Source organism: Labrus bergylta, chromosome 19 (genome assembly GCF_963930695.1).
Source record: "Labrus bergylta chromosome 19, fLabBer1.1, whole genome shotgun sequence".
Taxonomy (NCBI): domain Eukaryota; kingdom Metazoa; phylum Chordata; class Actinopteri; order Labriformes; family Labridae; genus Labrus; species Labrus bergylta.
Genome location: NC_089213.1, coordinates 21,472,094 through 21,497,922, shown reverse-complemented (window position 1 = coordinate 21,497,922; position 25,829 = coordinate 21,472,094). Strand labels below are relative to the sequence as shown.

General features: G+C 38.6%; 3 protein-coding genes across 4 annotated transcripts; 2 read left to right on the top strand and 1 right to left on the bottom strand.

Moving 5' to 3' along the window:
- On the bottom strand, window positions 1-7,442 carry stk3 (serine/threonine kinase 3 (STE20 homolog, yeast)). The gene is made up of 11 exons (XM_020634708.3): window positions 7,216-7,442; window positions 5,982-6,062; window positions 5,696-5,824; window positions 5,377-5,491; window positions 4,776-4,940; window positions 4,326-4,493; window positions 4,101-4,238; window positions 3,778-3,903; window positions 3,484-3,688; window positions 2,996-3,189; window positions 1-2,863 (listed from the first exon to the last, which is right to left on the bottom strand). The coding sequence occupies exons 1-11, from the start codon at window positions 7,434-7,436 to the stop codon at window positions 2,705-2,707; spliced, it is 1,701 nt and encodes a 566-aa protein (XP_020490364.2). The 5' UTR covers window positions 7,437-7,442; the 3' UTR covers window positions 1-2,704.
- A 259-nt stretch (window positions 7,443-7,701) lies between these two features.
- polr2k (RNA polymerase II, I and III subunit K) lies at window positions 7,702-9,524 on the top strand. Of its 2 annotated transcripts, XM_020634728.3 has the most exons (4): window positions 7,702-7,832; window positions 8,072-8,140; window positions 8,844-8,936; window positions 9,291-9,524. In XM_020634728.3, the coding sequence occupies exons 2-4, from the start codon at window positions 8,080-8,082 to the stop codon at window positions 9,311-9,313; spliced, it is 177 nt and encodes a 58-aa protein (XP_020490384.1). In that variant the 5' UTR covers window positions 7,702-7,832; window positions 8,072-8,079; the 3' UTR covers window positions 9,314-9,524. The 2 variants fall into 2 exon arrangements, with proteins under 2 accessions (XP_020490384.1, XP_065803879.1); XM_065947807.1 differs by lacking the exon at window positions 7,702-7,832 and having other exon boundaries at window positions 7,844-8,140.
- Window positions 9,525-10,688: 1,164 nt separating this feature from the next.
- Window positions 10,689-25,826, top strand: spag1a (sperm associated antigen 1a). Its single transcript, XM_020634709.3, has 8 exons — window positions 10,689-11,143; window positions 12,657-12,756; window positions 14,026-14,178; window positions 15,660-15,817; window positions 20,078-20,219; window positions 21,956-22,082; window positions 22,200-22,337; window positions 23,185-25,826. Exons 1-8 carry the CDS (start codon window positions 10,783-10,785, stop codon window positions 23,188-23,190), a joined length of 1,185 nt encoding a protein of 394 aa, XP_020490365.1. The 5' UTR covers window positions 10,689-10,782; the 3' UTR covers window positions 23,191-25,826.
- The last annotated feature ends 3 nt before the right edge of the window (window positions 25,827-25,829 follow it).

Sequence of the window (25,829 nt, the reverse complement as noted above, 5' to 3'; positions counted from 1 at the left end):
TTAAGGTTAACTATAAGTAACTTTTATTATGTATTGCATTTTTTCAAAACGTTATAGAAAGTAGTACAAACAAAATATAATAAATTAAGTGGTTCAAACATAAATGCTTACATTCCACTCTACACCCTCAAGTCGTTATAAAGCAGAGAAATGAACGTGAAATAAATGACAACAAAATCATAAAGCTATAGTCAAAGACTGATTGATGTTATCTATACATATTATGGCAAATGGGGCTAACTTTTTGTACAGAGCAAATCGTTTTTTGTTCAATCTGAAACGCAGCTTCGCTATCAACAGTACTCTTTATCTGTGCAGTTTGCACAATCATTGCATTCCTCTAAATAGCAAACAGAATTATAAACATGCATAGTCTAAAGCACACAGAATTAAAGACATTGTATTTGACAAAGGTGGCGAAAATATAAACAGCCAATCCAGCTATTATATTTAAACCAGCATTGTGGAAAAAAGGTAAACAAAAATACAATTAATAAATAGTGTAAATGCTTGTGAGTTATGACCTTAAGATTTAATTTATGAAAAAAGTGAATGATTTCTGTGAAGTTAAAGATAAAAGGATAATAATCGAACAAACAAAAACAACACAGCCCTGATCATTGATAGGCTGACAGGGTGCTGATTGTAGTAATGATCTGGATCCAGATGGTTAAAACATTGGCTCAGTTTGCCCGTTTTGTCAATCAGGTGTGACAGTGTAACAAGTCTTATTCCCAGCATTACATCGTTTTTTCAAAGATAGATTAATATGCAGAAGGTAAGGGCTGACCTACAGAACCAAGATTGCATATTAACATTCACGTGTAACAGCAACCTGTGGACATATTGGACGTTAAGTATGTAACGACATTACAATTCATTCATTGGCTCATTTTTGATACATGTGTATAATCAATATGTCCAAATGTAACTATGACAACAGCAGATCAGACTGTTTCCTTCATGATGAGATATGTCTGACCTCTTCAGTCAGAGGTGTCAATTAAACATTAATAATTGTTAATAAATTAAATAAAAGGCAGACTGACATCAGACATGTGAAGACAATACTGACATTATTATTTGAGAGCTGAGGATCTGATAATAGCCAATACACACATATACATATACATACATATATATATATGTGTATACATTTAGGTTAAACATGGACCAAAAACATTTTAAAAAATGTTGTTGGAATCAGTTTGAGAGCAAGATGAGAGTACAGCGTAAATCCTTCATTAATAATGTCACACCTTTGAGAATAAAAAGGCCATCCTAATGCATTTGTAGGAAAATATCAATGTAGATTACAGGGAAGTTTGCTTAAAAATGAATGGAATTATGAGGAAACTTTCCAAATTCAAACTGTAGATGTGAGACTAAAGGCATGTTATCATGGAGTATCACTCAACTGTGCCTTTCATCTGAACCAGAGGTTGTTATTGTTGTTGTTTTTTCAATGTATAAAACCATTTCAATGACTGGCCCTGTTGTTTGGTCTTCTTGGTTGTTGTTTTCTTCACTGCTTTAGATAAAGGATGACTTCATGTTTGTTGTAAAATATGTAAACAGACACTTTGTAACCTCAAGTGAGACAATCATAATTGGATTTTCTTACAAAAAAACAAAATGATTAGGTTTTTTTAAAAGACTCTAGAGACAAACAGAACAAGTCGTACAGTATGTTGGAATGCTTTTTGCTTGAATGGAAATACATTTCTTTTAAGCCTAGGAATGAGTTAAGGTCTAACCCTGTCAGTACAATTGATCATTAAGTTTAGTTAAAGCTCTGATTTTCAGTTCTTGAAGAGTGTTGGTATGTTTGGAGTGACAGAAACAGGACAAAGTGAATAAATGAGGCACTACATAGGATGAAGACAACAGGCTTCTGAACATCCTGGGCTCTTTAACAGTGTTCAAAGAAGCCCAGAATCTCTACTTCAATAGAACAAAAAAAACTAATGGAAATTAATTCAGGATATTCTGATCCACCAAAGACTGAAAACATGCACAATCCTGTCACCTACGTCTTCTCTCTCCATTTTCCTCCCTCATCACCAAAGTAAGGAAATGGCATTCAACCATGTGCCCACTTGGTTGTAATATTACATTGCTTTTTATATTACATTGAAAACCAGGTTTCAAATATTTTAAGGCATTATCATCTTAATCAACATCATTTTGATTGTCTTTGGTCATGGACAAGCCTCCACAGCTTCTTGTTGATGTTGTTTTTAAACTAGGCTCTAAATTATATTTACACAAAGTCTGAGGAAGAAAGACCACACGTCATTGACCTGCTGATTAAACTGCTGCTCGCTGCCAGACGACAGGCTTCTTTATGTGCTGATGGGGATTCCCTGAAGGTTTATGTGCAAGAAATGTCATTTGATTTGAACATGGGGGGAATTCCACTTAGTGACAATAGAGCCTAAGTTTTTACATTGGCTGCAATCTTGAGCGTCATTCAAGATCTTAAATGGACGAACAGCATCCAGACATGCTGCAGAAACAAGGCAGATGAGTTGTAGATTCCCAGAGCCGAAATGTGAATAAAAAGGAGCCTGTAACTTCATGTGTAGGCCAGTTGGCAGTCGGTGAGAACAGCAGTGGGCTTCCAAAAGAAACAATGAGGTCATCTTCACTCCTCTGAGTCAATGGGGCACAAGTTATGTGATGGTAGTGATTTTTGGGAGATTCAGAAGTTCTGTTGTCTTCTCTTCTTTGCATCCATGGCGTCCAGGATGGGCTGCCTCTTGGCGGTGTAGCGCTGCCTGAGCTCCTCGATCTCCCGCTCCATCATGGGATCCAAGGCGGTCAATCGCATCTGCAGCTCCTCAAAGTCCAGGTTCTTGAGCTGAGGAAGGAAACACACACAAATAACAATGGAAAAAGGGGATGACTCATATTTGGTTCTGTGTAAAGGATATTTTCGGTGCTGCTTCTGTTTTTCTATTTCTAGCCACTAAAGCTGGCAGATGTTACTCACAAAGTCAAAGTCTCCGTCCTGAGGCACCTTCCAGTTGTCAGGGAAGACGTTCTTAGACTGGATGTGGTAGCCGGGCTGCTCCTGGGGCTGGTTGTGGTTGTAGTTCTCCTGCTGCTGGGCGGCCTTGTTGGAGTCCTGCTTGTCAAAATAGTCCATGAAGGATGGACGGATCGGCTGCTGGGGGGTGGCATGCCCTGAGGAGGAAGAGGAGGAGGAAGAGAGTGGGGTATGAATACATCGTCAGTGGAAAAGACGACTAGTATTTTGTCAGAAATCTCTGCAGGTTGTTTTTTTTTAAACTCATCATTGGGGCTAAGACGCATAAATTAATTGGGTGTGTTGCTGAACTGGGAAAAAAAAATTGCTGAAGCTTTATATTGATCAGCGAAGTCTACTCCCACTGACAATATTCCGGGTAGAGCCCTAGAAACACCAACTCCAGTACTTCCATCACATTCCAATATGAAGAGGTCAATGTGTTTGCTCACTCCTCATAGATCCCTGGTCTTCCTCCTCCTCTTCATCATCGTCGCTGTTGATAACCATGGTGCCGAGGTCTGACTCCAGCATGGTGCTGCCGTGTTCGATCATGGTCTGCGCTCCGTCACTCATAGTGCTGGTGGCCCGCATGGTCCCTGCACCCTCCGAACCAGACTTCACCATCGTGTGAGAGTCCACCTCCGTCTCCTCCTCCTGGACAAAAACAAAGACAGTTGATCATATCATCTAAACGTATTCCATACGGATTGTTGTTGTTGTTGTTGTCATGACAGGATGATTACAGAGTTGTCGTCCTCCTCCTCCAGCTCTCTCTGCTGCTCCTGCTGCCTCTTGGCTTTCATCTCCATGGACTCAGTGATCAGGTCTCTCAGGATTGTGACCGGCTTGGCCTGGCTGATGAACGGGTGCTGGACATTCACAAGAGCAGGGGAGGTTAAAAAGGCTTTTGGAGCTTTCTTACACAATGACAATACAAAAAAAACAAAAAATGTGTGAATGTTTGCATGTACTTAATAAAAGTTTTCCTGAAGCAGAGTCTATAAGAGGCACTTATGTTCTGTTGTAAAATGATTATATCTGTTAGTGTGAGGGTTCTTCGTCCAACCTGTAGAAGCTGTGTTGCAGTCGCTCTCTGCTCTGGATTTTTGACCAGACACTTCTTCACAAAGTCTGTGAACTCATCTGACCAAAGCTCCGGCTTCCTGAATGTTGGAGGAGGGTTGGTTGGGATCATGAAGATAGCCTGCAGGAGAAGGGTGGGGACATCAACTCAGCTGTTCCTTGGTAGTTATAAGCTCCCACTTCTTCAACAAACAGCATTTACACTCACCCTCATGGGGTGGATGTCAGCGTAGGGAGGTTTGCCCTCAGCCATCTCTATGGACGTGATGCCCAGAGACCAGATGTCGGCCACACAATTGTAGCCGATCTCCTGGATCACCTCTGGGGCCATCCAGAACGGAGTACCGATCACAGTGTTTCTCTTTGCCATTGTGTCCTACAGAGAAAAACAATTCTGGTATCATTTTATGAACTTTGTACATACAAGTCTTTTTATTGCTTATATTTAATGTTATTCTTTTTTTAACATTGAGAGCACAGTTACCAAAGACAAATTCCTTGTGTGTGTTTAAGCATACATGGTCAATAAAGCTGAGTCTGATTCTTCTCAACTTTAATGAACAATGAGGTTTTCAGAATGATAGATTGATTCATAAAATGATTATACATCCCAAGTAGTGTGACAGTCACACAAACACAAAAAAACCTCAAATGTTACCGTTAGTTGTCCAGCAACTCCAAAGTCTGCCAGTTTAGCGTGACCCTCTGTGTTTAGGAGGATGTTTCCTGCCTTGATGTCCCGATGGATCTTCCTCATGAAGTGAAGGTATTCTAGACCCTTAAGCGTCGACTTGAGGATCGTAGCAATCTCATCCTCTGTCAACTGATGTGAGAAGGAAGAAACAAAAACAAGGAGATGAAATAACATCCAAGAGAAAAGTAGGAAGTCAAACTGAGTGACGCAGTTATGACTTCATGTATTTTCTGAATTTCAGTCAGTAGTTCTGCCAGTTAAGTCACAGACACAATATAACAGTATTATTATGCCACTATACATAGGACTGAGGACATACTCTGCAATCTGTTTTCAGCTTAAACTGTTCATTACTATTAGAAAATAGAGAGTTGGAAAAGTTTGGTATATATGCATACCATACAATAGCAGAATCAAAGCAGTAAACGCAAGTTTTGCAATTTACTTTACAGACATAAAAAAAACATACGATAATCTTTGACTAAAACACATCCTAGAAATATAAACTCTTGAACATTTGAGGATCATAAGGGCAACGCAGCCACATTTGTCTGGAAACACCCACCGTCTTGTTGCGCAGTCTGATGATGTCAGAGACAGAGCCGGCTCCACAGTACTCCATGACAATCCACAGGTCTGTGTTCTTAAAGTAGCTGCCATAGTACTTCACTACGTACGGGCTGCCATGAAAAGCAGAACAGAGTTTTCAGAGGAGAAGAGAAAAGTTTTGTTTCAAACTGCAAACAGCAGAAGTGAGAGAACTGTTGTTGATCGACACATCAGGCTGCAACCGCTGATGGTCAGTAAAGTGATTTGAATGGGGAAAACAGGATTTTAGACAATGTTTTATAACTAAATAAAATGGAGGGTTGTTCTCTTCTAACCTGTCACACTGCTGCATGATGGAAATCTCCTTGATGATCTCCTGCAAGTCAGACTCCACAGGCACCTGCTTTATGGCCACCACCTGACCCGACTCCTTATGGATGGCTTTGAACACACTGCCGTAAGAACTAAACACACACACACACACACACACACACACACACACACACACACACACACACACACACACAATGTCAAAATCTGTCCAGAGTGAATTAGATAAATTGTATTTTAACAGGTTCTTAAAAAGTTCATACTTTTCAGGAAGTGTCAAAAACATCTTACCCTTCACCAAGTTTCTCTAGAACATCGAACACTTCCTCTGGCTGTTTGGTCAAACTATCCTCACTCAGCTTTTTCAGCTTGCTGTGAAAAAAAACCCAACCTTTTATGATTATATATATTTAATCAAATCATAAACAAAATGCAGTACGAGCCTTTGAATACAATTTAGATTGGCTTAAGGCACCAAGCATAAGGTTATGCACAACAGTTAATACAAACTTTGAAATAATGTAATCATAGTATCATCATAGTATAAATGCAAATTCAACATATAAAACTATGAACTAGCTGATTCTAAAATGTTCTACATGCTATTAAAAAAAGTATTGAAATAACATTCTGTTTTGTAAAATTATAATTATATAATTAATCAGTTCAAATTCGATAAATAACTTTAGAAAACTATCATGTTAACAAACAGCATAGCTGCTCCTATTGCGTTAAGTTTATTTTTATTTTATTTATTGCACACAAAAAAAAGAAACATAAACATAATAGAGCAATGGAAAAACAGACAGAAAATAATGATTAGTTAATTAACAAACTATACATTTTGAAAGAAATGTGCTGGAGGAGTTAAATAAACCCAGAGGGGCTCACACTCAATAAGGTGTAAAAGAAAGAAAAACAAGAAAGAGACAAATTAAAGAAAATAAGCTCTTATGGCAGAGAAAGATTATGATGGCGCATTGCTTAATTGGCCAAGTAGGAAATAAATGGTTTGTTTTTTAAATAAGTTGAGGCTGGTACTGTTTCTAATATGATTGTGTAAATTGTTCCAACAATGAAGTCCTCTGAATCTGATGGAGGATTGAATTGAAATATATCTTGAAAACAGACGAGGAGTAAGTTATAGACTGATTGGAAAACAAAAATACATACCTGAAACTGGTTTAGGTTGCAATACAACCGTAGTAAATATGTATACCAGAAACATGAGTGAACAATTATGAGGTTGTAGATTATACTCGTGTTATTACACTGATGTTTGAGACTAATGTCCAAATAACAGCGCAGATCCCTAAAGGCACTAACGAAGCAAGTCATTTAAGTTACTTAACAATAAACAGCGTGGAGATTTATTAAAAGCTTGGCTTGTGATAATGGTGCTTGACTCGAGTGGAAAGTTTGACAGAAAACCAGCTAAACAAATTAGCTTCAGCCGACGTTAGCATTTGAGCTAGCTAGTTAATTACTATGAATCGCGTTTTGATTCAATCAAATGAAAACTAACCTTTTGGGCGCAGACGGCTCCATTGTGTAAACCTTCAAAACCACAAAGAAAACGGGCTGATAGAAAGTTAGGGCAGTTTTATGTCCGACAGTCAAGATCTGAACATTGTCGACAGACTCGTTGTTGTCAAAAACTAGCGGAGGGCCAGCTGAGTCGTCTTCTTCTTCTTCTTCTTTGGAATTTATTGGCAGCTGGCATCCAAAAAGTTGCATTACTGCCATCTGCTGGATTGAATCATTACTCACTTCCTAAATCCTCCTCAATTTCTGTTTTTAATTACAATTTAATTTAATTTCAATTTAATTTAATTTCAATTTCTGGATTTATTTTTTACTCACATTCCTAAATCCTCCTCAATAAACCTGTTCTCAAGAGATATTTAAACAAGCATCTTCGGCCTCTCCCTCTCGCCCCACTCTCCAAAATACTTCTGAAATCTCTTCTTACGAGCTGAGTGTTCGGTTAATGATGGATTTAATGATGGATTTAATGATAGATAGTTTGTGTTGTTGAGTTTTACACTGCGACCCCTGCTGGACTGGAGGTCAACACGTTTTATTAATCTACTCGTGCGCATGTGCGGAGGAAGCGTGTGAGACGTAAATAGCTAACAGGAGGTTTGAGCAAACGATGAATTTTTCTTCATTTAAAATCTTTCCCTTTTGTATATATAATTTATATCAATCATTCTGTATGTTCAGAATTATTAATGATGTTTGTGGCTCACTACTGACGCTGGTTGTGACGAGTTAGCGTCATTTTGTCGTTACCGCCATGTTGTTTCTGTGTCAGCATCGTTAGCATGCTGTACATTTAAAACACACTGAGCCTTCTGTGCTTCTCTTGACTTTTACAGAAACAAAAATGGATCCACAGAAAGAAACCCAGCCACCGAAACAGCAACCCATGATCTACATATGTGGCGGTACATTTGAGTGTTTGCTTGTGTTTATAATACATGCTTCTTCAGCTGTTACTAATGCTAACAAAGTGCCATTCTTCATCTTACTGCTGTCCATTCATGTCTCTTATTATCTGTGGTACCACCATAACCAGGGCTGGAGCAGCGATTTTAAAAGTGCGGGTGTTCTAATGCTTGTATATTAACACCCTAAATGTGTAACACACCACACATTCTGATTCATTTAATGTCCAATAACTAATGTTAGCTGACACATCAGACAACAAGACAAAGTTACAAAAGATAATTAGACACTAACTTTATGAACATCCATTGTGAAATAACCCAGTTAGCTCTAAAAACCAGATTCAAAACTGCTCTTTGTGATGCTTTTATTTTGCTTTTCTTATTGCCTTATGCCTCAGTCTCTTTATTTCCGGTCTTCATATATATGATTGGCTTAATTGTCACTTAATGAATCTTAATTGACCAATAGGTTTTCATCAGTGACTCCACTGGTAAAAAGTGTGGGGGATGAAAATACCTTTCAGTGAAAGTGTGGGTGTCACAACACCCACGGGTGAGACGCGCCTGAGCATAACTATCCTCTTGTTTGGGGTTTAAGTACTACGAGCAACCAATGAAACGTCGGAAAGATGGACCAAAAATACATTGTTATGTTGTTATCTGTCTTTTTCTGTAATTTTCTCTCTATTTTTACCTTCAGAGTGTCACACCGAAAATGAAATTAAAGCCCGTGATCCAATCCGATGCAGAGAGTGCGGTTACAGAATCATGTACAAGAAGAGAACAAAGAGATGTATCCTTCAAAGTTTTATTTCTGTGTGGTAGTAGATTCATGGGGAACTGCATGAAACGTGACCAGTATTCTTTAGCATGTTATGGTACATTAATATTGGATAGTGGTTTGTCTCATATGTATGCCTAATTATTTATGAAGACCTTACTTAAGTATTTACAAACATTACCAATGTTATGAGAACTTTCAGAAGCATGGAGAACTAACATTAACCACTTGATATTATATATTAGTCCTAATATTGCTAATTTCACACATTTTGTGATAGAAATTGTTTTTTTTTGGTGGATAATATGTATGATTTGAGAATTTATTGTATATATCTGCACATTTTCCTTGACTTTCTATTTTCAGTGGTCGTCTTTGATGCTCGATGAAGAGAGGGCGAGCAGTGGTTTTGACAGTTGTTGTTATGTGCTATTTTTGTAGTATATTATCATGTAAATAAATACATTGCCGGTCCTGACATCAGATTACTAAATTGTTCTCAAAACTTGCAATTCCATGTTAGGGCAGTGCTTTTTTACTTTGCAAATTTTGATTAATTGAAAACATTTTCAAATTAAAAACATTTTCTCTTTACCTTGACTCTGTCTCTCTCTTTTTTTAAATTCCTTTTTAATTTCTGCAGATTATCATTCTTATTCCTTTTGGGGGCACCTCTGGATCTATGAATCTGTATGAGTTAACTTTTCCTAATTACATAACCATTCTTAATGAGCAATATACTTATCAGTTTAATTAATGCCAAGTTCAAAGTACTATTCAATGAGCTGATCCATACAGGTTCAGTAGATGCTAGGTGGAATGGATATACCTCATTTAAGATTGTACACATTAGTTTTTGTTTTGTGTATTGTGTGATATTTAATGTTTTACCTTTTTACATAGAGAGCACAGTCTATCTACGTCAAATTCCTTAGCGTGAGCACACCTCGTCAATAAAACTGATTCTGATTTTGAACACCAAAGTAGTCCTCAAAATATTTTTGCTGTGACCCCCCGGAGGCTCCACAAGTTTGAGTGATTGGAAACATAAATAACTACTTTGTTACACTCAGGTAAGCTACTGTAAGCCCTTTTACTGTGTCCCTTCTGTAAGTGATGAACTCTGAAAGTGAGTTCCCTTTGAAGAAGTGTTGTAGCGTTTTAATGGGGCTTTTATTGTGAAATGATAATTCGGTAATGTGAAAGAAGAAATAAAACAAGCGGTTTGCGTCATTAATATCTAATGAAGCCTCCGTAAAATAGTTTGTGAGTCAGTAAGTATTTTGAACACAAACTGAGCCATTGTTTCAGAAAAGTTGCTTCAAATATGTATGTACTGCTGTGTGCATAAATGTATGCTATCAAAATCATGCATAGCAGGTGGAGTTTGTCCCTTTAAAAAGAACCTGCTCATATATTTACAGTCTTCATCCCAAACTCTTTTGTAATTCTCAACTACTTCAAAAATAACCATATATTTTCAAACCAGGACTGCATTAAATGATCATTCTTACTTATTTTCTGTTCTTTTTTGAAGTAAACCTAAATAACTTGAAATCTAAAAAAAAAAAGTTGATTAGGAAAGACAAAATGGTTAAATCCAGGGAAAATGCAAATACATTTCTTCAGGTGTCAATTGAAACCTAATCTGAGGCTCTTCCATCAGAACTGCCCTACTGCAGCACTGCGTCACTGTGGCACTTCCCCCCACTATGACATCACAACTAACATCTCATCCAGGGGGCGTGTCCTAAAGAAATCCCCAGCCAGGAACAGATGCAGCTGCAGCTCCGCGAGAGAAAGAGAGAGGCAGAGAGGGAGGAAGAGAGTTTGAAGACACTGCAGAGGGAGTGCAGCTATGGGGAACACACAGGACAAACCCCCGGGAAGTGGAGGAGGAGGGGGAGGCAGATCACAGCAGACAACAGCAGGGAGCGGGACCAGAAACCGTGGTGAAGGCGGCGTGGGAAAACCCCAGGCTCAGAGAGCTCCAGAGAAGAGATTTACAAATGGCACTCGGAGAGAAAACAGCACCGTGGGTGGACAAGAGGAGCAGGGCAGCCCTGCAGTGGACACAAGTTACCTGGATGCCCCTGCTGGGGCCCTTCCTCCTCACCTGGCCCGGATGAAGAATGAAGGGAACCACCTCTTTAAACATGGACAGTTTGGGGATGCCTTAGAGAAGTACACACAGTCAATAGATGGGTGTGCTGAAGCAGGTGAGGAGAGATATGAGCAGCTTGTGTATTTTCGTAAAGAATTCACCTCATGACCAGTGTTTCAACCAAACAAGAAAGAATGAATCTATACAAAGGAAAATATATGCTAAAAATAATATTTTACTGGAATTCTCTCAGTTTGTAGAAGCAGTCATATATAGGATATAAACAGTGTAGTACCGTAAGTAAACACTACTGACCTAGTCGATGTGAATAGAGATACATGAATAGAAAAAGCATGTATTAAAGTTACCTTCAGTTAGGAGTAGGGCTGATTTTTCCAAAAGAGTTTGTTTGCTTTTTACAAACAGCAACATATCCAAAAATATGTAGTTTTAAATTGTTTGACTGGAAAAATGTACTTTGAGAGGATGACATCTGTTTAGCTTTATTTTCTAAAAATGTGAAAAGAAAATCATTTATATTAGTCAGAAGTCTTACAGTCAAACTTCCATAATAATGCAACTCCATTTATTAAATTATACTTTTTTCACAACTGTTCTGAAATAGCCTTTTCAAACTTGTCACTTTTAGATCAAGAAAACTCTTTAAAACAACTTCTGACTGTGTAATACTCATGTGTTTCAGAAGGAGCAGCTGAGGGGGACTCAGAGACAGACAGAAAGCTAGCTCTATCATCTGTGTCCTGGCCTTTGTAAAGATATTAGATACAAGTTGTCTCAGAGTGCCTTTTGGCTTCACTAAGCACAGTATCTCGTGTCAATTTGAATGAATTATGCTCATGGCTGTCATGCTTCACATTTCAGATCAGTCAGCTGTGTGGTTAAGTGAACTATTTGTGATGTGTTAGAGCACAAAAAGCTGAAGCTGACAACAAAAAATGACGCCATTGGTGATTTGTAAATGCGATGGAGGGTTGGCACCAGATGACACAGCTGACCATAGATAAGGAGTCATGTGACTTTGTGTGGGGACTTTTCGTGAGATTGAATATCACGCTGCACCTTTAAGAGCACTCAGCCAACTTTTACTCTCAACACCGGCGAGAGGGATTGCTTTTTTTTTATGCAACTCCAGAGACATGCTTAAAAAGATTAGACTTAAAGTCAGAGAAGACTTAGCAGAGAGACTCTTAAAGGAACACACTGAAAACAATACATGTGTGTGATTGTCTTTTTTTTTTAAATCATTGTAAATTTGTTCAGGAGTATCAGCACGTTAGTTCTGCAGCAGTGAAGCAGAGTGACTGATGCTCTGATGCAGATTTGAAAGTGTAGTGCAGGTGAAAAGCACAGTTTTGAAATTGACTCTGCCAAAGGGACTGATAAAGGCAAATATATATGTTCTGTCTATCATTAACGCCGTCAGCATATATTCTCCTGATATTTCAAAAGCAAGGATAAAAAAAAATACAGAACATGTTAAAGAGAGCTAATGTTAATGTGAAGAACTCCCCTAACACCTTTGTGTTGTACCGACATCAAAGTATGACCAAAGTGCTCTGTCAGCGTCTGGTCTTTAAAATAACTGTCCAGTGGTTGTTCCCCTCCAGGTATCGACAGTCCAGGAGACCTGTGTATTCTTTACTCTAACAGAGCAGCCTGTTACCTGAAGGATGGAAACAGCACAAACTGCATACAGGACTGCAACAAGTAAGTAGCAGGTGTTAACTCTGTAAACGTTGATTTTCTTTATGTTTTATAATATGTCTCTTTCCGTGTCTGGTAGATCTCCACCATTTAATAAACTGTACTTGAATAACACTGTTGTTCTAAAGATGAGCAGTTTTTAGAAAATAGAACCAGATGTTGTGCTTTTTATTTTATTTTATTTATTTTGTAATATTTCATTTTCTCCAAGGAAAACATTCTCATTGAGATGTAAGATGTCTTTTGCAAGAGAGTGTTATAGCCAAGACAGCAGCATACAAGACTGACAATAAACAAATCTTACATCAATCAACGAATCAGAAGCGTTAAGCAGAGAAACATGTGCACACAGTCGTCAAATTATCCTTTATCCTGATTTTGAAATCTTCCAGCTTAATGCTCAAGTTTAACATGAATCTGCAACTCAGACCAAGCAAACTGTCTCAAAACTGTTGCAAAATTTGGCAGCAAAACTACCCACAATGCAACCTAACTGGTATGGTTGTGTCAGGGGTTTGTTATGCTAGTAACAGAGGTCTCTTTATCTCAGTTCTGTCTTGCTCCCCACACACACACACCCTCAACTTCTTTGTCTTTTAAACTTGTAGTCTTTAGACCAAACTGAGGCCGACTCACATGTCATCACTTGAAGCAGTTTGTCCAACTTTTCATGCAGAGCTACAAAACGTATTAAACAGAAATACTCAGAGAGTCATTGACATGTGACACTGGATTAGTTCCACTTCAATATGAGTTTTTATGAGAATAACATTTCCCTTTTACTTCAACCAAAATTGTAGGTTTTGTAATTAGGTAACTTTTTTATATTTAAACAATTCTATTCAACTTTGTATGGTTTTGCTAAACTGGCAGTAATGGTTCTGTCCAAAGTCACACCTGACAGAGTTATTTAGAGACTTAACTATGGTCAGTATATATTAGTTTTGTATGGAAAGTAATTTCAAAGTTTCTGTCCATGTCTTGTTTTGCTGCTTTTGCTGTCACACATTATAATTGAAGTCAACTACTTCACATAATTTGCAGTTTTCTCACATGACCTCTTCCTTATTTTTAAGTTGTATTTTTTTATCTAGTGGACCGACACACACTTGATGTCTGTTTCTGGTGTTGTCTGCTGCATGTATTCTACACAATCACTGCACATGTTTATGAATGAAGTGTTACGGATGAGTTCAGTGACACCTGTGACACAGAGAGCAGCTGTAGACGGTTTGATCCTCTCTGTTCTCCGCGTCTCTCTGATCCTCTTAGGGCTTTGGAGCTGCAGCCCTACTCCTTGAAGCCCCTGCTGCGCAGAGCGATGGCTTATGAGTCACTGGAGCGCTACAGAAAGGCCTACGTGGATTATAAGACTATCCTGCAGATAGACACCAGCGTGCAGGCGGCTAATGACAGTGTCCACAGGTCAGCTGAAAACTGCCTAATGGCTACTTTACATTTCATCTGATGATTTATTTTTATCCCAAGAAAAACTTATTTTCATGTTAAAGTTCATTCAGAAGGTATTTCTTTTAACATCTCTATTTCCCCCTCCAAACTTTTAATTTGGATGATTTTTTTTTTGTAATGTATTTTGTTGCATTAGATACTATTCTTTTTTGACATCAAATAGAAATACATCAGTTGTGTGCATCCTTTCATTATACTTTCAACCCCCAGTATGCCCTGCAGAAAATTTGCTAGCTTTCAACCTGTGTGTTTAAACAATGCCTTTACATAACAGGCCTTTAACAAGAGCTTAGCTTGCTAATCATGTGCCATCAAGGCCTAAGAGTCTGCACCTTTTCATTCAAACAAACACTGAAGAGTTGACCTCACTGCGTAGCTCCTCTTGAAATCTGCTGCTGTAGTATTTGGTTGGTAAATCGCTGCTCATTTAAGAGAACCACAGGCCTTTATTTCTGCCTTCATGTGAAGACATGTGAAGAGATTGTAGGTTTGAAGAATGAAAACAATCAGTGAAGGTCTGAAGGTGAGGCATAACTGCGTCAGATTAGGGCAACACATTCAGCACCACGGAGAGGGCCGAGTGTTTGAAGCGTTTGAAATCTTGAACGTTTTCTGTTTTTTTTTAAAATAGTGTACCTTCCAATTTTATTTTAATCCGTGGTCAAACTGCAGATAGATTGGCACTTTAATTTAAGACTTCACAAAAGAATGCGATAAGTTTATAAACAACTAAGTTTCATCATCTTCAAAATTAGGTTTACTTCACAGTCACTATTCCAGCTGACTAAAATACACACTCAGCAACATTGATAGGATAATCAGCAGGGTCTATGGTGAATTGAAATGCTTTTACTGATACACCTGAATGAACATAGAAATGGTTGATATTACATCTGTGGCTTTCCTATTGTGACAATTCATAATGTCTGCTGTGAAAAAAAGGCCAACTAATATTGAAATCTTATGTTAGTTTTATTGCTCTGTAAGGGCTTTTGTCTTGAGTCCAGAATTATTTTTCACACAGGATGATATTGTATCTCCCACCACCCCTTATTGCAAGGCAGTGCAGAGCAGCCTAACCCAACATATCTCCTATAATATCGTATAGTATCGTATCACACAGTATCGTATCTTATCAAAATGTTTGTTATTGTATGGTGTAGACGTCAATTAATCATTTCTCATTTCTTACTATAATTGACTAATGCTTGGCTGTTACATAATGTTGAAGATAAATAAAATGCATATTTTTGGAGAGAAAGTTTAAATGCGGGTGGAAGTATATCCAGACAGAAAAAAACTGATCAGCTTACAAGTAGTCGTAATACTTGGACAATGACTACATGTTCACCTCGTCTAAGCCTCCAACAACCAGCATTACAGCAAATATAAAGATTCCACTTTTAATTTGACTTGTACTCGATGTCTCTTCTCAGGATCACCAAGATGCTAATTGAGCAGGATGGACCTGGTTGGAGAGAGAACCTTCCAGAGATTCCTGTGGTCCCTCTGTCTGTACAGCAGCAACACAGAGACAAACCGGTCAGCGCTGAAGTGGCCCAGGCGCGGGCCGCCAGGGCTACTCAGGACGAAGGTCGGTGACATCACTCGCTTTAAGCTTAGTGAGGGTAATATGTCGACTGCGGGAGTGTACATTTTAAAAAAACGTTTGCTATGGGTATAGTATTGCCTCCTAGGTTGTCTGCTTAAGCATTCACAAACACCTCAACCTGCACATTCTCCCAAAAGACCACTTTTTGTCTTTAAGGTTTTTTCTAACTATTGTGAGTGCCACATTTTTTATTATGAAACTTTTTTTATTAATAATGGAATTATAAGGCAGCAACAGCAGAAGTCAGTCAGTGAGAATCAGTGTGTTGAGCTGTGGAGAAGAAACTCCTGCTGAGAGATACTGTGTGAGAAAGTGTGTGTTCGTGTGTCTGGGTATAGAGCATCAATAATGCAAGGTGGTAAGGAGATCCTCACAGTGTAGTGCTGCTGTAATGGAACAATCCAGGTCAGGTTTCTGGCAGGCTGCTCCTGCTCACATAGACCAAAGGCTCCACATGTGTCATCAATTCAAATTCATGGAGTGTGGTAAATATGCTATAAATCTAACACATATACTTGACCATTAATTGCTTTATTTGTATGCACTCATAACATTTCCATACACCGGATATAAATCTTTGCACAGACAAAACCCCAAACTGGGCGAGGCACACACAAACACGTTATCTACAGCACATATACAGATCAGAGGACTTCTCAGAATAGCACACTTCTGTTGCTGGGGAAACCAATGGTGAGAGATTCAACTTGTTATCAGTGGTTAACACCTCATATTCATTGGCTCTGTCCTGACTCGTACCAGCCAATGTTATACTTTTAATTCGTAACATACACCTTAGTCTATATCTCTGATAATCAGGCAAATTGTACTTCACTGAAAAACGGAGGCAGCATTCTGTCTCTGTGCATGTTGTGACCAATGTTTCAAATTGGCTCCTATTTGTAACAAAGACGGAAACTCACTGTTTTAACTGTTTTCATTTAACTGATTACTCACTCAAAAAAAGTCAGAAAAATATGTGTGTATGGATGAGTGTGAGTGTGAGTGTGTGTGTGTGTGTGTGTGTGTGTGTGTGTGTGTGTCAAAATTAGGTCAAAACAAAAGGCGCTTCAGGTAGGGAGCTGGTGTGCTCGCTGGCACTCACACCTTGTGAATGAGAGAGCTGCAGCTCTGCGTCTGCAGCTTCTTTAGCTGCCTGGGAGCCAATGAGCCAGATGTGCTAACGACCCCTTTCTCACAGTAAAGTAAGGAAACACACAAGGAAGACAGGAACTCCAGGAGGGTGAAATGACAAAATAAAGAATAAACCATGACAGAAACAACTACATACTATCATGTAAACAGTTTGGTCCGCTCCTGCTTTTATCATCTAATGAATATAACTAAACTCAAACCTGTTGTGTCCAAGACCTAAGCTAAAGATGATTGTACATGCTTTTGTTTCATCAAGGCTTGATTATTGTAATTCTGCGTTCACATGTCTTAGTGTCACTTCCGTGAGCCGCTTCAAAATGCTTCTGCTTAGCTGTTGACACAATTATCTATGTGCTCTCATGTCACACTTCTCCTTAAGTCTTTTCACTGGCTCCCCATCAGTTTCAGAAGACAGTTTAACGTTCTTGTTATTGTGTTTCGAGGCCTTGCATGGCCAAGCTGCGGCTTACATCACTGAGCTGCTGAGGCCGTATAACACCAGCAGGTCCCTGAGGGCCTTTGTCCAGGGTCTGCTGGTTGTTCCTCGCACGAGGCTGAAATAAAAAGGAGACTGGTGCCTTTGAGGATGTGAAACATTTTGGAACTGTCTTCCCCAGGAACTGAGAGCCGTGAACTCTGTGTGGACACTTTTAAAAAGCAGTTAATTTCTCATCTGTTTTGACTTCCCCTTTTTTTTTTTATCTTGATATTTGATTTTATGTAACTGTCTGTTTATAAGGTCTCTTCTCAAACCTTTAGTGTGAATCACTTTGTGACGTCTGTTTTTGAAACGTGCTGTATAAACAAACTTTACTCACACCAATAAGGATATCCTCAGGGTTGTCACACTGAAAAATATTAACTGTGACATTCAGTGTCGTACTTATCATCAGTCAGTCTGCTGGTACTGATAATAATGATAACCAGCAGGGTAAACACAGTGAAGTCATGCTGAATCATGAACAGACTCGTTTCCAAGAAATGGATATTAATAACTTAATGAGACTTGGAAATGTTGAACACAAAAATGTTATTTTTCCAAATCTTCTGAACAATCTTTTACATACTATTTTCTTCATGTTCAATGATAAACTCAACAACACTCTATTTTTACTTTCACTTTCACTTCTGTTGAAATGAAACGAATAGCTCCTACAATTCTACGAAGTGATTTAGCACTTGTGTTCAAAGCGATTCAAAGGAGGGAACAACGCCACCATATGCTTCAAGTCCATTCAGACCCAAGTGCTGACAGGAAGTAGGCCTGCACAGAGGCAATGCACAGGGCGTATAAAAATAGATTGTTGTTCTTTTTTTGGATCATCAACAACAACATCAAGAACTTCATCACCAATATCATAATCATCATGAATATTCTAATCAACATAAACAACATCCTCAGTATCATCATCATCATCATAAATAACATAAACAACATCAGTAGGTTCAATATCATTAAGTGCATTTGTGTTCTTGAAAGAGCTTCTGAAATTCCTTTCACCACCCAAGCAGAAGAATGTAGCTCGTGACTTATAGGGCCCTGTTGTGAAGGTAGAACCAGACGCCTTTTATTGGCAGAGCATAGTCAGTGGGAGGGATTGTAAACCTGGATGAGAGAGTTTAAAGTCCCTGTAAAGTAAAATCAGCAATATGTCTCCAAGCACGCTAAATATGTTGCAAGATGATAGCTTTAAACATGTGAAAAGACTGAGAACTATGTTTGACTGATTTTCTCACGTTTCAGCTCTAGGTTTTAATGGGCGGAGCTAAGTCGGGTCGTAATTACGTAGATGGGCGAGGAGGAGCTGTTTTTGTCGCTTTTTTGTAAGCTAGCAACAGGGTTTTGTATTTGATGCGAACAGCAACTGGGAGCCAGTGGAGGGTTATGCACAGCGGGGTGACATGCAGACACCAGACGTGCTGCTGCATTCTGGATGATTTGCAGATGTTTGAGCGTGCGTGCAGGAAGATCTGTCCCTGCCAGCCAATACGGATTTGCATTAGTCGATGCTGATGCATGATATAAAAAGAGCTTGTAACAGGAGTTGTGTAGCATGCTCTGACAGGCAGGGTCTGATCTTTCTGATGTTGTACAAGACAAATCACCATGACTGACTAATCGAGGTTGTACGAACCTTAAAGGTTAGCAGGTCATCAATCATGACACCTAGGTTACAGACACACAGCTTGATTGTTCCAAGCTGGATATTGATCTGTGGTTGCATAAAGGGACACACTGGGATGAAAAGGAGCTCAGTGTTTGAGAGGTTGAGTTGAAGGTGGTGTCCATTCATACATTTAGTGATATCAGCCAGGCATGATGAAATCCTTGCTGAGACTGTGTCATTTGTTGCTATGTGTGCTACACAAAATAAAATAAATCTAGAAAATAACCTATACTGTTTGTATTCTTAAGGGGAGTGATAATCCCATCAGTTCTGATTTAAAAATGTATTTGAAAATATTTTCATGTTTTTTTTTTCATGTAAAGAATATGAAAATCAGATTTTCTTAGTGTTAGGTTATGAGTGTCAGAGATGATAATGAGTGACTTGCTTTTCAATTTAGTGTCACACAGTAGTTTTTAACTCAGCAAGGAAAATCTAAATGGCATGCACATGACTTTTAAACCCTTTCTGAGTAGAAGTTCTTATCCATCTGTGTGACTGTGTTCATGAGTCTGTGGATGTATTTAAAAGTGCCTGTGTGTGTGTGTGTGTGTTTGTGTTTTTGCCAAAGTCATTACACATAGTGGTTTTCTCAGCACAGCAGAGAGCTCAGTAAGCAGGAGTTGACTCATCTCCTTCATTCAGTCAGACTTCTGCTGACAGGCTGATGTTTTTATTGATCCATGCTGAAAAGAAAATCTTTAAAGAAGCTTTTCCTTCTCCGATCAGTTCCCGAGCACAAACCAAATTCAGCCCCTTCAACACGGAAATGAGAAAGTGAAAGAAGAATGTGATAGTATGTTATGACCAATCAGGAGGAAAATATCTGTCTGCTATTTTCATGGCCATATCGTGATCATTTCATGTTTTTTTTCCAAGTGTTTCAGAGTGTAATTTTTTTGCGGATTTCTTCCAACAGCCAGAAGGAAAGAGGCCCGCTTTACTTTACTGAAACGGGAAGGGAATGACCTGGTCAAGACGGGGCAGTACCAGGAGGCTCTGGAGAAGTACAGCGAATGTCTCACCCTAAAACCTGATGAGTGTTCCCTCTACACCAACAGGTATGTGTGAGAATACCCAGGTTTGCAACCTGTCGTACCTACACACACACACACACACACACACACACACACACACACACACACACACACACACACACACACACACACAGACACACACACACACACACACACACACAGTGGGATTGATATCTGCAACAGGGAGGATTTCAACAAGTTGAATCATCCCTTAGATCTAAAAGAAACACTGTGTGCTTTGAAACAAGATGGAGACACTGAACTGAAGGTAAAACAAAGGTATATATAAAAATATAGGGAGCAATATCTTGTGTGAACAAACTGAATACTTCATTTGTGCAGCTTTCTAAAAAGTAAAATCATAAATAAGATGCAACCAATAGTATCCACACACTTTCTAAATCAAGCAGCAGCTCCATATTTCTTAATATTCTATATTTGTATCTTATTTATCTGATTAAAAAAATCACATTCAGTGTTACAGACGTCTCTCAGGATGTCGACTGTAAAGGTATCTGATGATTTCCCTGAAGAACAGTTATAATGAGAAACAGTAGAGGGCACCACATATCACCGCATGTCACCTCCAGTCCATTACTGCTGTTATCTCTGTGGTTAAGATTAAATGTGATACAGCTTGTGTGGTTGAAGGCAGCCATCATCTGATTGGAAACAGATTTTCTCTTTCTCTTTCTCTTTCTATGAGTGGGACATAAAATCAGTTTGTGATCTGTTTTATAACTTTGTGTGGCGTTGATATCTGGATGTAGTTCCAGATAAACCTGCTTTTGTTTGAAAGGGAGTGGAAACATTTCATATAACATTAAAAACAATATTCCTGAGATTTTCTGGTGTAATATATAAACTCTACTCTTGTTAACCAATTTTATTGTAACAGTGGAAATAGTTAACAAAAGGGCCTCATTGAACAGGCCAGAGTGGGAACTCTTGATTGTTGTTTAACTCTGTTTGTTTTGTACTCTGTGTTTTGTGTATGTTCTGTTCTTTGGTGGGAATTTTCTGTTTGGACAGAGATGGTGCTGTGAGGAGGAATTTCCCCATAGGAACAATAAAGTCTAAAATACTGAAGAAGTTTGTTAGCTGTTTGAGTCTGTGCTTTAATGCATGCCTTCCTCTTGTCGATCATCTTTCCATGTTTTCAGTTTACTATCTGAGGATTCTATGGACTTAGCAGTCAGGAGGTTATATACATCTGAAATTATTCCTTTTTGAAAGGGATTTTTAGTTAAAACTTTCTCCTAAAGAGATAAAGCAGGCATGGCCATGGACTGATTTTTGTTTGGATCTTATAAAGTTCTTGAGCTGTAAATATTTTAAAAACTGTTTACAAGGGACATTAACGTTGGCTACTAGTTCCTCAAATGTTTTAATATATTCTCAGTCCCTGGACAAAAAAATCTCTTTAATTTTACTCAATCCCCTCAGCCCACAGATTGAAACCCCTATCAGCCCTACCTGGCACATTAAAAAAATAGTCATATTTATATGTTATTATGCGCAATATTTACCATACATTAGCATTTATTTGCAGCCCCTGCAATGGAAAGGATTGCACTGCAGAAAATGAAAGTTGCTCAAATTATTAGAGGAGTACAGGAGATGCCTGGCTACTTTCAAATTTAAAATTTGGGCAATAGTGCGCTAATCTCTGCAGTCATTAACTTCCTTTGGCAGTAACCAGGATGACAGGTATGGACATGCAGCTCTCTCTGACTTCTCTCTTCTTTGTTCTTCTGTAGAGCCATCTGTCTGCTGAAACTGAGTCGCTTTGCGGAGGCCAAACAGGACTGTGATTCTGCTCTGCAGCTGGAGCCGAGCAACAAGAAAGCCTTCTACAGACGAGCCCTGGCTCATAAAGGTTTACAGGTAAATGTCCTGAACTCAAACATTTTGTGTATTTAAGAAGCTGAATAAAGAACGAGTAGTGCTTATTTGTATTCATTGTTTTTATGCCTCTTCTATGTATGTCACCCTGGAATCCAGGACTACCTGTCAGCCAGCAGTGACCTGCAGGAAGTCCTCCAGCTGGACCCAAAAGTCCGGGAGGCGGAGCAGGAGCTGGAGGTGGTGACGGGCATGCTGAGACAGAGTCTGATGGACAGCACTGCAAACACACCACGGGTAAGGATGGAATTATTCACCCACATGAAAACATCTGCGAGACCACATTCTTTAAGGGAGTGAACATCTTGGTGAATATTTATCAAATAGTTTTCTGTGTTGACAGGAAAAGGTTACATTTATCTTCTTATGATTATCATTGGACATGTCTGGTTTTTAAAACGCAGAAAATACAAGTAAAGTGTATTTGTAGGATTATACTTTACTATATGTTGTAGAGAATATATGTTACTGGTTCAAAACCTTTTTTGGCTCGTGACCCCACTTTTACTTCTAAAAAATCTGGCGACCCTAGACGTCCAAAACAGATACAGCATTTTGCGCAAATGAATTTGTTTTTAATCATGTCATCATTTTTTATAGTGTGTTGCAAGTAAACACTCAATTTAGACCATATTTAGGCTTTTTCAAGGATATTATTATGGACAGAGGAAGAAAGGTTGGGATGACATTTCAGCACAATGGAGGACAGACAGACAGATACTCTGCAAGTTTCTTTTTTTGGCATTGGCTATGGCCCACAGTAGCCTGTGTCCATTTTATTTAATTATACATTTATGTTGTTGATCAATAAATACACATTTCAGGTGGCCCCATTTCATTTACATGTGACCCCAAGGTTGGGAAAGCCTGGCGTATGCGTTAACAGAACTTTTTTCTTTTTCTTTTCCAAAAACTGCTTAAGCTGAAATCCCTCTTCTCAATCAGCTTATTTATGTGTAGGGAAATCAAACACTGAAGACAATGAATGAGCACAACCGATAATGTTAGAGAAATAAGATGTAAAATGCTTATTGTGCAATAATACTGGAGTAAAAACAGGCTGACTTGTCCTCATTTCCTGCAGGTTTGAAGTTTGTTTGTGGAGCCATATGGGAGCAGAGTGAGGCGACAGGTGTGGACACAATAGTACTGTAGCAGTAATGGAGGAAAAGGACTCTTGAAGCCATCATCTGCCATAAGTATGACCTGTAAAGATGAAAATGACAGGCATTAACGTCCTGGGACAGCTTCTCAGACAACCAGTTCTGCACCATCCGCGGTGTGTGCACACACCACACCATAACTCCCTGAGTACACAACCTTACATAATGGGCAGCTTTTATTTGAAGAGGCTAATGTCAAGGTACTCGTGGCCTGCTTGCACTGAAAGTCATTCACATTATGATGTAATGTACTGTGAATACAGATTCTTGTAACAAACCGCAGAGCTCTGTCAAATGGTGGAGTAACACCAGGAAAGCAAGAGCGTGTTACGTGTGCCTTATTAAGATTTCTATCTGAGTAAAGGATACAACAACAAAAAAAACCCGCCAAGAATGAAAGTCTGAATTTGTTTGAAGAGGTTGGGTTTGGTTCACTGAGCTCATAATAAAAGCACTGTCAGAAACAGCTTCAGCTTCACTGGATTGTCGATGAGAAATTCAAAAGATTCAAAAGATCCACTACAATCTTTATCTGTCCAGAGGTTCTGCTTTTACAGTTATTTACAGTTTATGTTTAATTATTTTTAAAAAATCCAACAAGCTGTTATAAAATGTCTACAGCTAGGGAGCTTTTCAAACGTAGGGAAGCCAAGAACGACCATGTCTTAATTTATCCCAGGTGGACAAAGCTAGTTTCCTTGTGATAATGGGTTCATTTGAATTGTTATCCCAAGAAAACAAGACAATGTTTCTCTGAAAAAAAACAAGAAAAAAACAAGTTTTCTTGCAGTCCTTGGATAACCATGGATGACTTGTTATACACTACACTTGAGCACACCTGATTAGCTGTTTGTAAAGATTCATAACTGAACTGTATGTCCAGGAATACATTTTCAGATCTTTTGGTTTCATTTTCATCTTTTGAGCAGACAGTTTTATTTATATTAGCTGAAGAAATGAGCTGCTACAGTTCTCAAGACGCCACCTCTGCATGCTGACATGCTGCTTCTGATATCTGATCAACATTAAAGGTAATGTGGTGAAAACAACCGATAGTTTTCTCCTTATAATTGGTTGATAATCTGGTTATTTTAAAACACACAGCTTGAGCTCAAGATGTCATGCTTTTGACGTTAAGGCATAAAAGAATAATATGAAGCATGGCTGTTCTCAGTTTCCATCAAATTGACGTGTTCTGACGTGACTATAATCAAAGATGTAAAAATAAGAATTTCCCAAAGGTAAAATATCAAACAGCACGCACATTCAAAAACTTAAGTACTGGGTGCTGAACAAAAACATGTGCAAAGGTAGAAAAAATAGTCCGCACACCACAAGCTGCTCCAATTAAATTTAATTTAATGGACAAATTACCACCTGTAAAGTTTCAGGCCCTCGCCCATCATCAGACATGAACATGGTGGTCATTTTTCCATTCGATTTAATTTAATTGGAGCAGCTTCTGGCGTGCCGACTGTCTTTTTCTACCTTAAAATATCCCAAAAATCCCGAGCTCAGAAGACATCTTTAATTATAAATGGTCACTTCCTTGTTTTTGAAGCTGCTGAATTTAGCATTACATGTTACTTCATCATGTACTGTAAGACTTCATGTAGGTCTCAGGTTCAACCTCGAATGTAACCAGAGGACTGTCCTTCTTTGTTTGTGAATAGGTGTACAGTATTTTATTTTTTGGGAAGTCTCTTCAAAACTCTGCTTGATTTTCTCAAGGCATCTCTTGTGAATTTTTTTCTGTTACTAAGAACACATCACCCTCATTTTTTAACATTATAAATCCAACTTTTACCGCTTGGTTCTCACAGTAGAAAGAAACACATTTCAGACTGGTTTGAAAAATAATAAGGGACAAATAGACTTTCCTGGAATCAATCATTTACATCAGGGGCCATCCACTACACTTGTTCAAGGGCCAGCTGTTTTCTTGACAGACACTGAGGGGGCCGGACTTTCAAATATTCTTGCACATAAGTCTGACAGCTGTCAACCCGATGTGAAGACGTTGGTCAGAGGGGAAATTTTATTTCTTTCATTAACCTAATTTGAGTATTTCAGCCTTGTGATTTTATTTTTTATGTTTATTGTTTTATCACCCGAGATTATTTATATTCTGGGGGCCGGATGGGAAGCTTTGGGGGGGGGGGGGGGGGGGGCGCAGATCAACTGGCTGCCAGTTGAAGATCACGGATTTACACTAATAATTAAAAAAATCAAAATCACTGAAAACAACTTTCTCTATGTTCAGGGCCTTTTATATTGTACTTGAACTTACCCTTATGCGTTAGCTACCCCCTGCTAGCCTTTCACTATGATGTTAATCTTTAAACAGCACAATGTGCCACAACCTTTATTTCATGAAGTATAATGTTTTCTTTCTCATAGATTTTCTTGTGTTTTCCAAATCAAAGCATTATTTTAAGCTGAATGAAAGCGCTTGACATGAGGTTTGAAGTGCGACTTCATGGAATGTAAAGCGCATGTAACGTATGTAAATAGTTGGAATGCAAATGTAAATAATAAAACCGCTATGTGGTTGCTTTACTGAGCC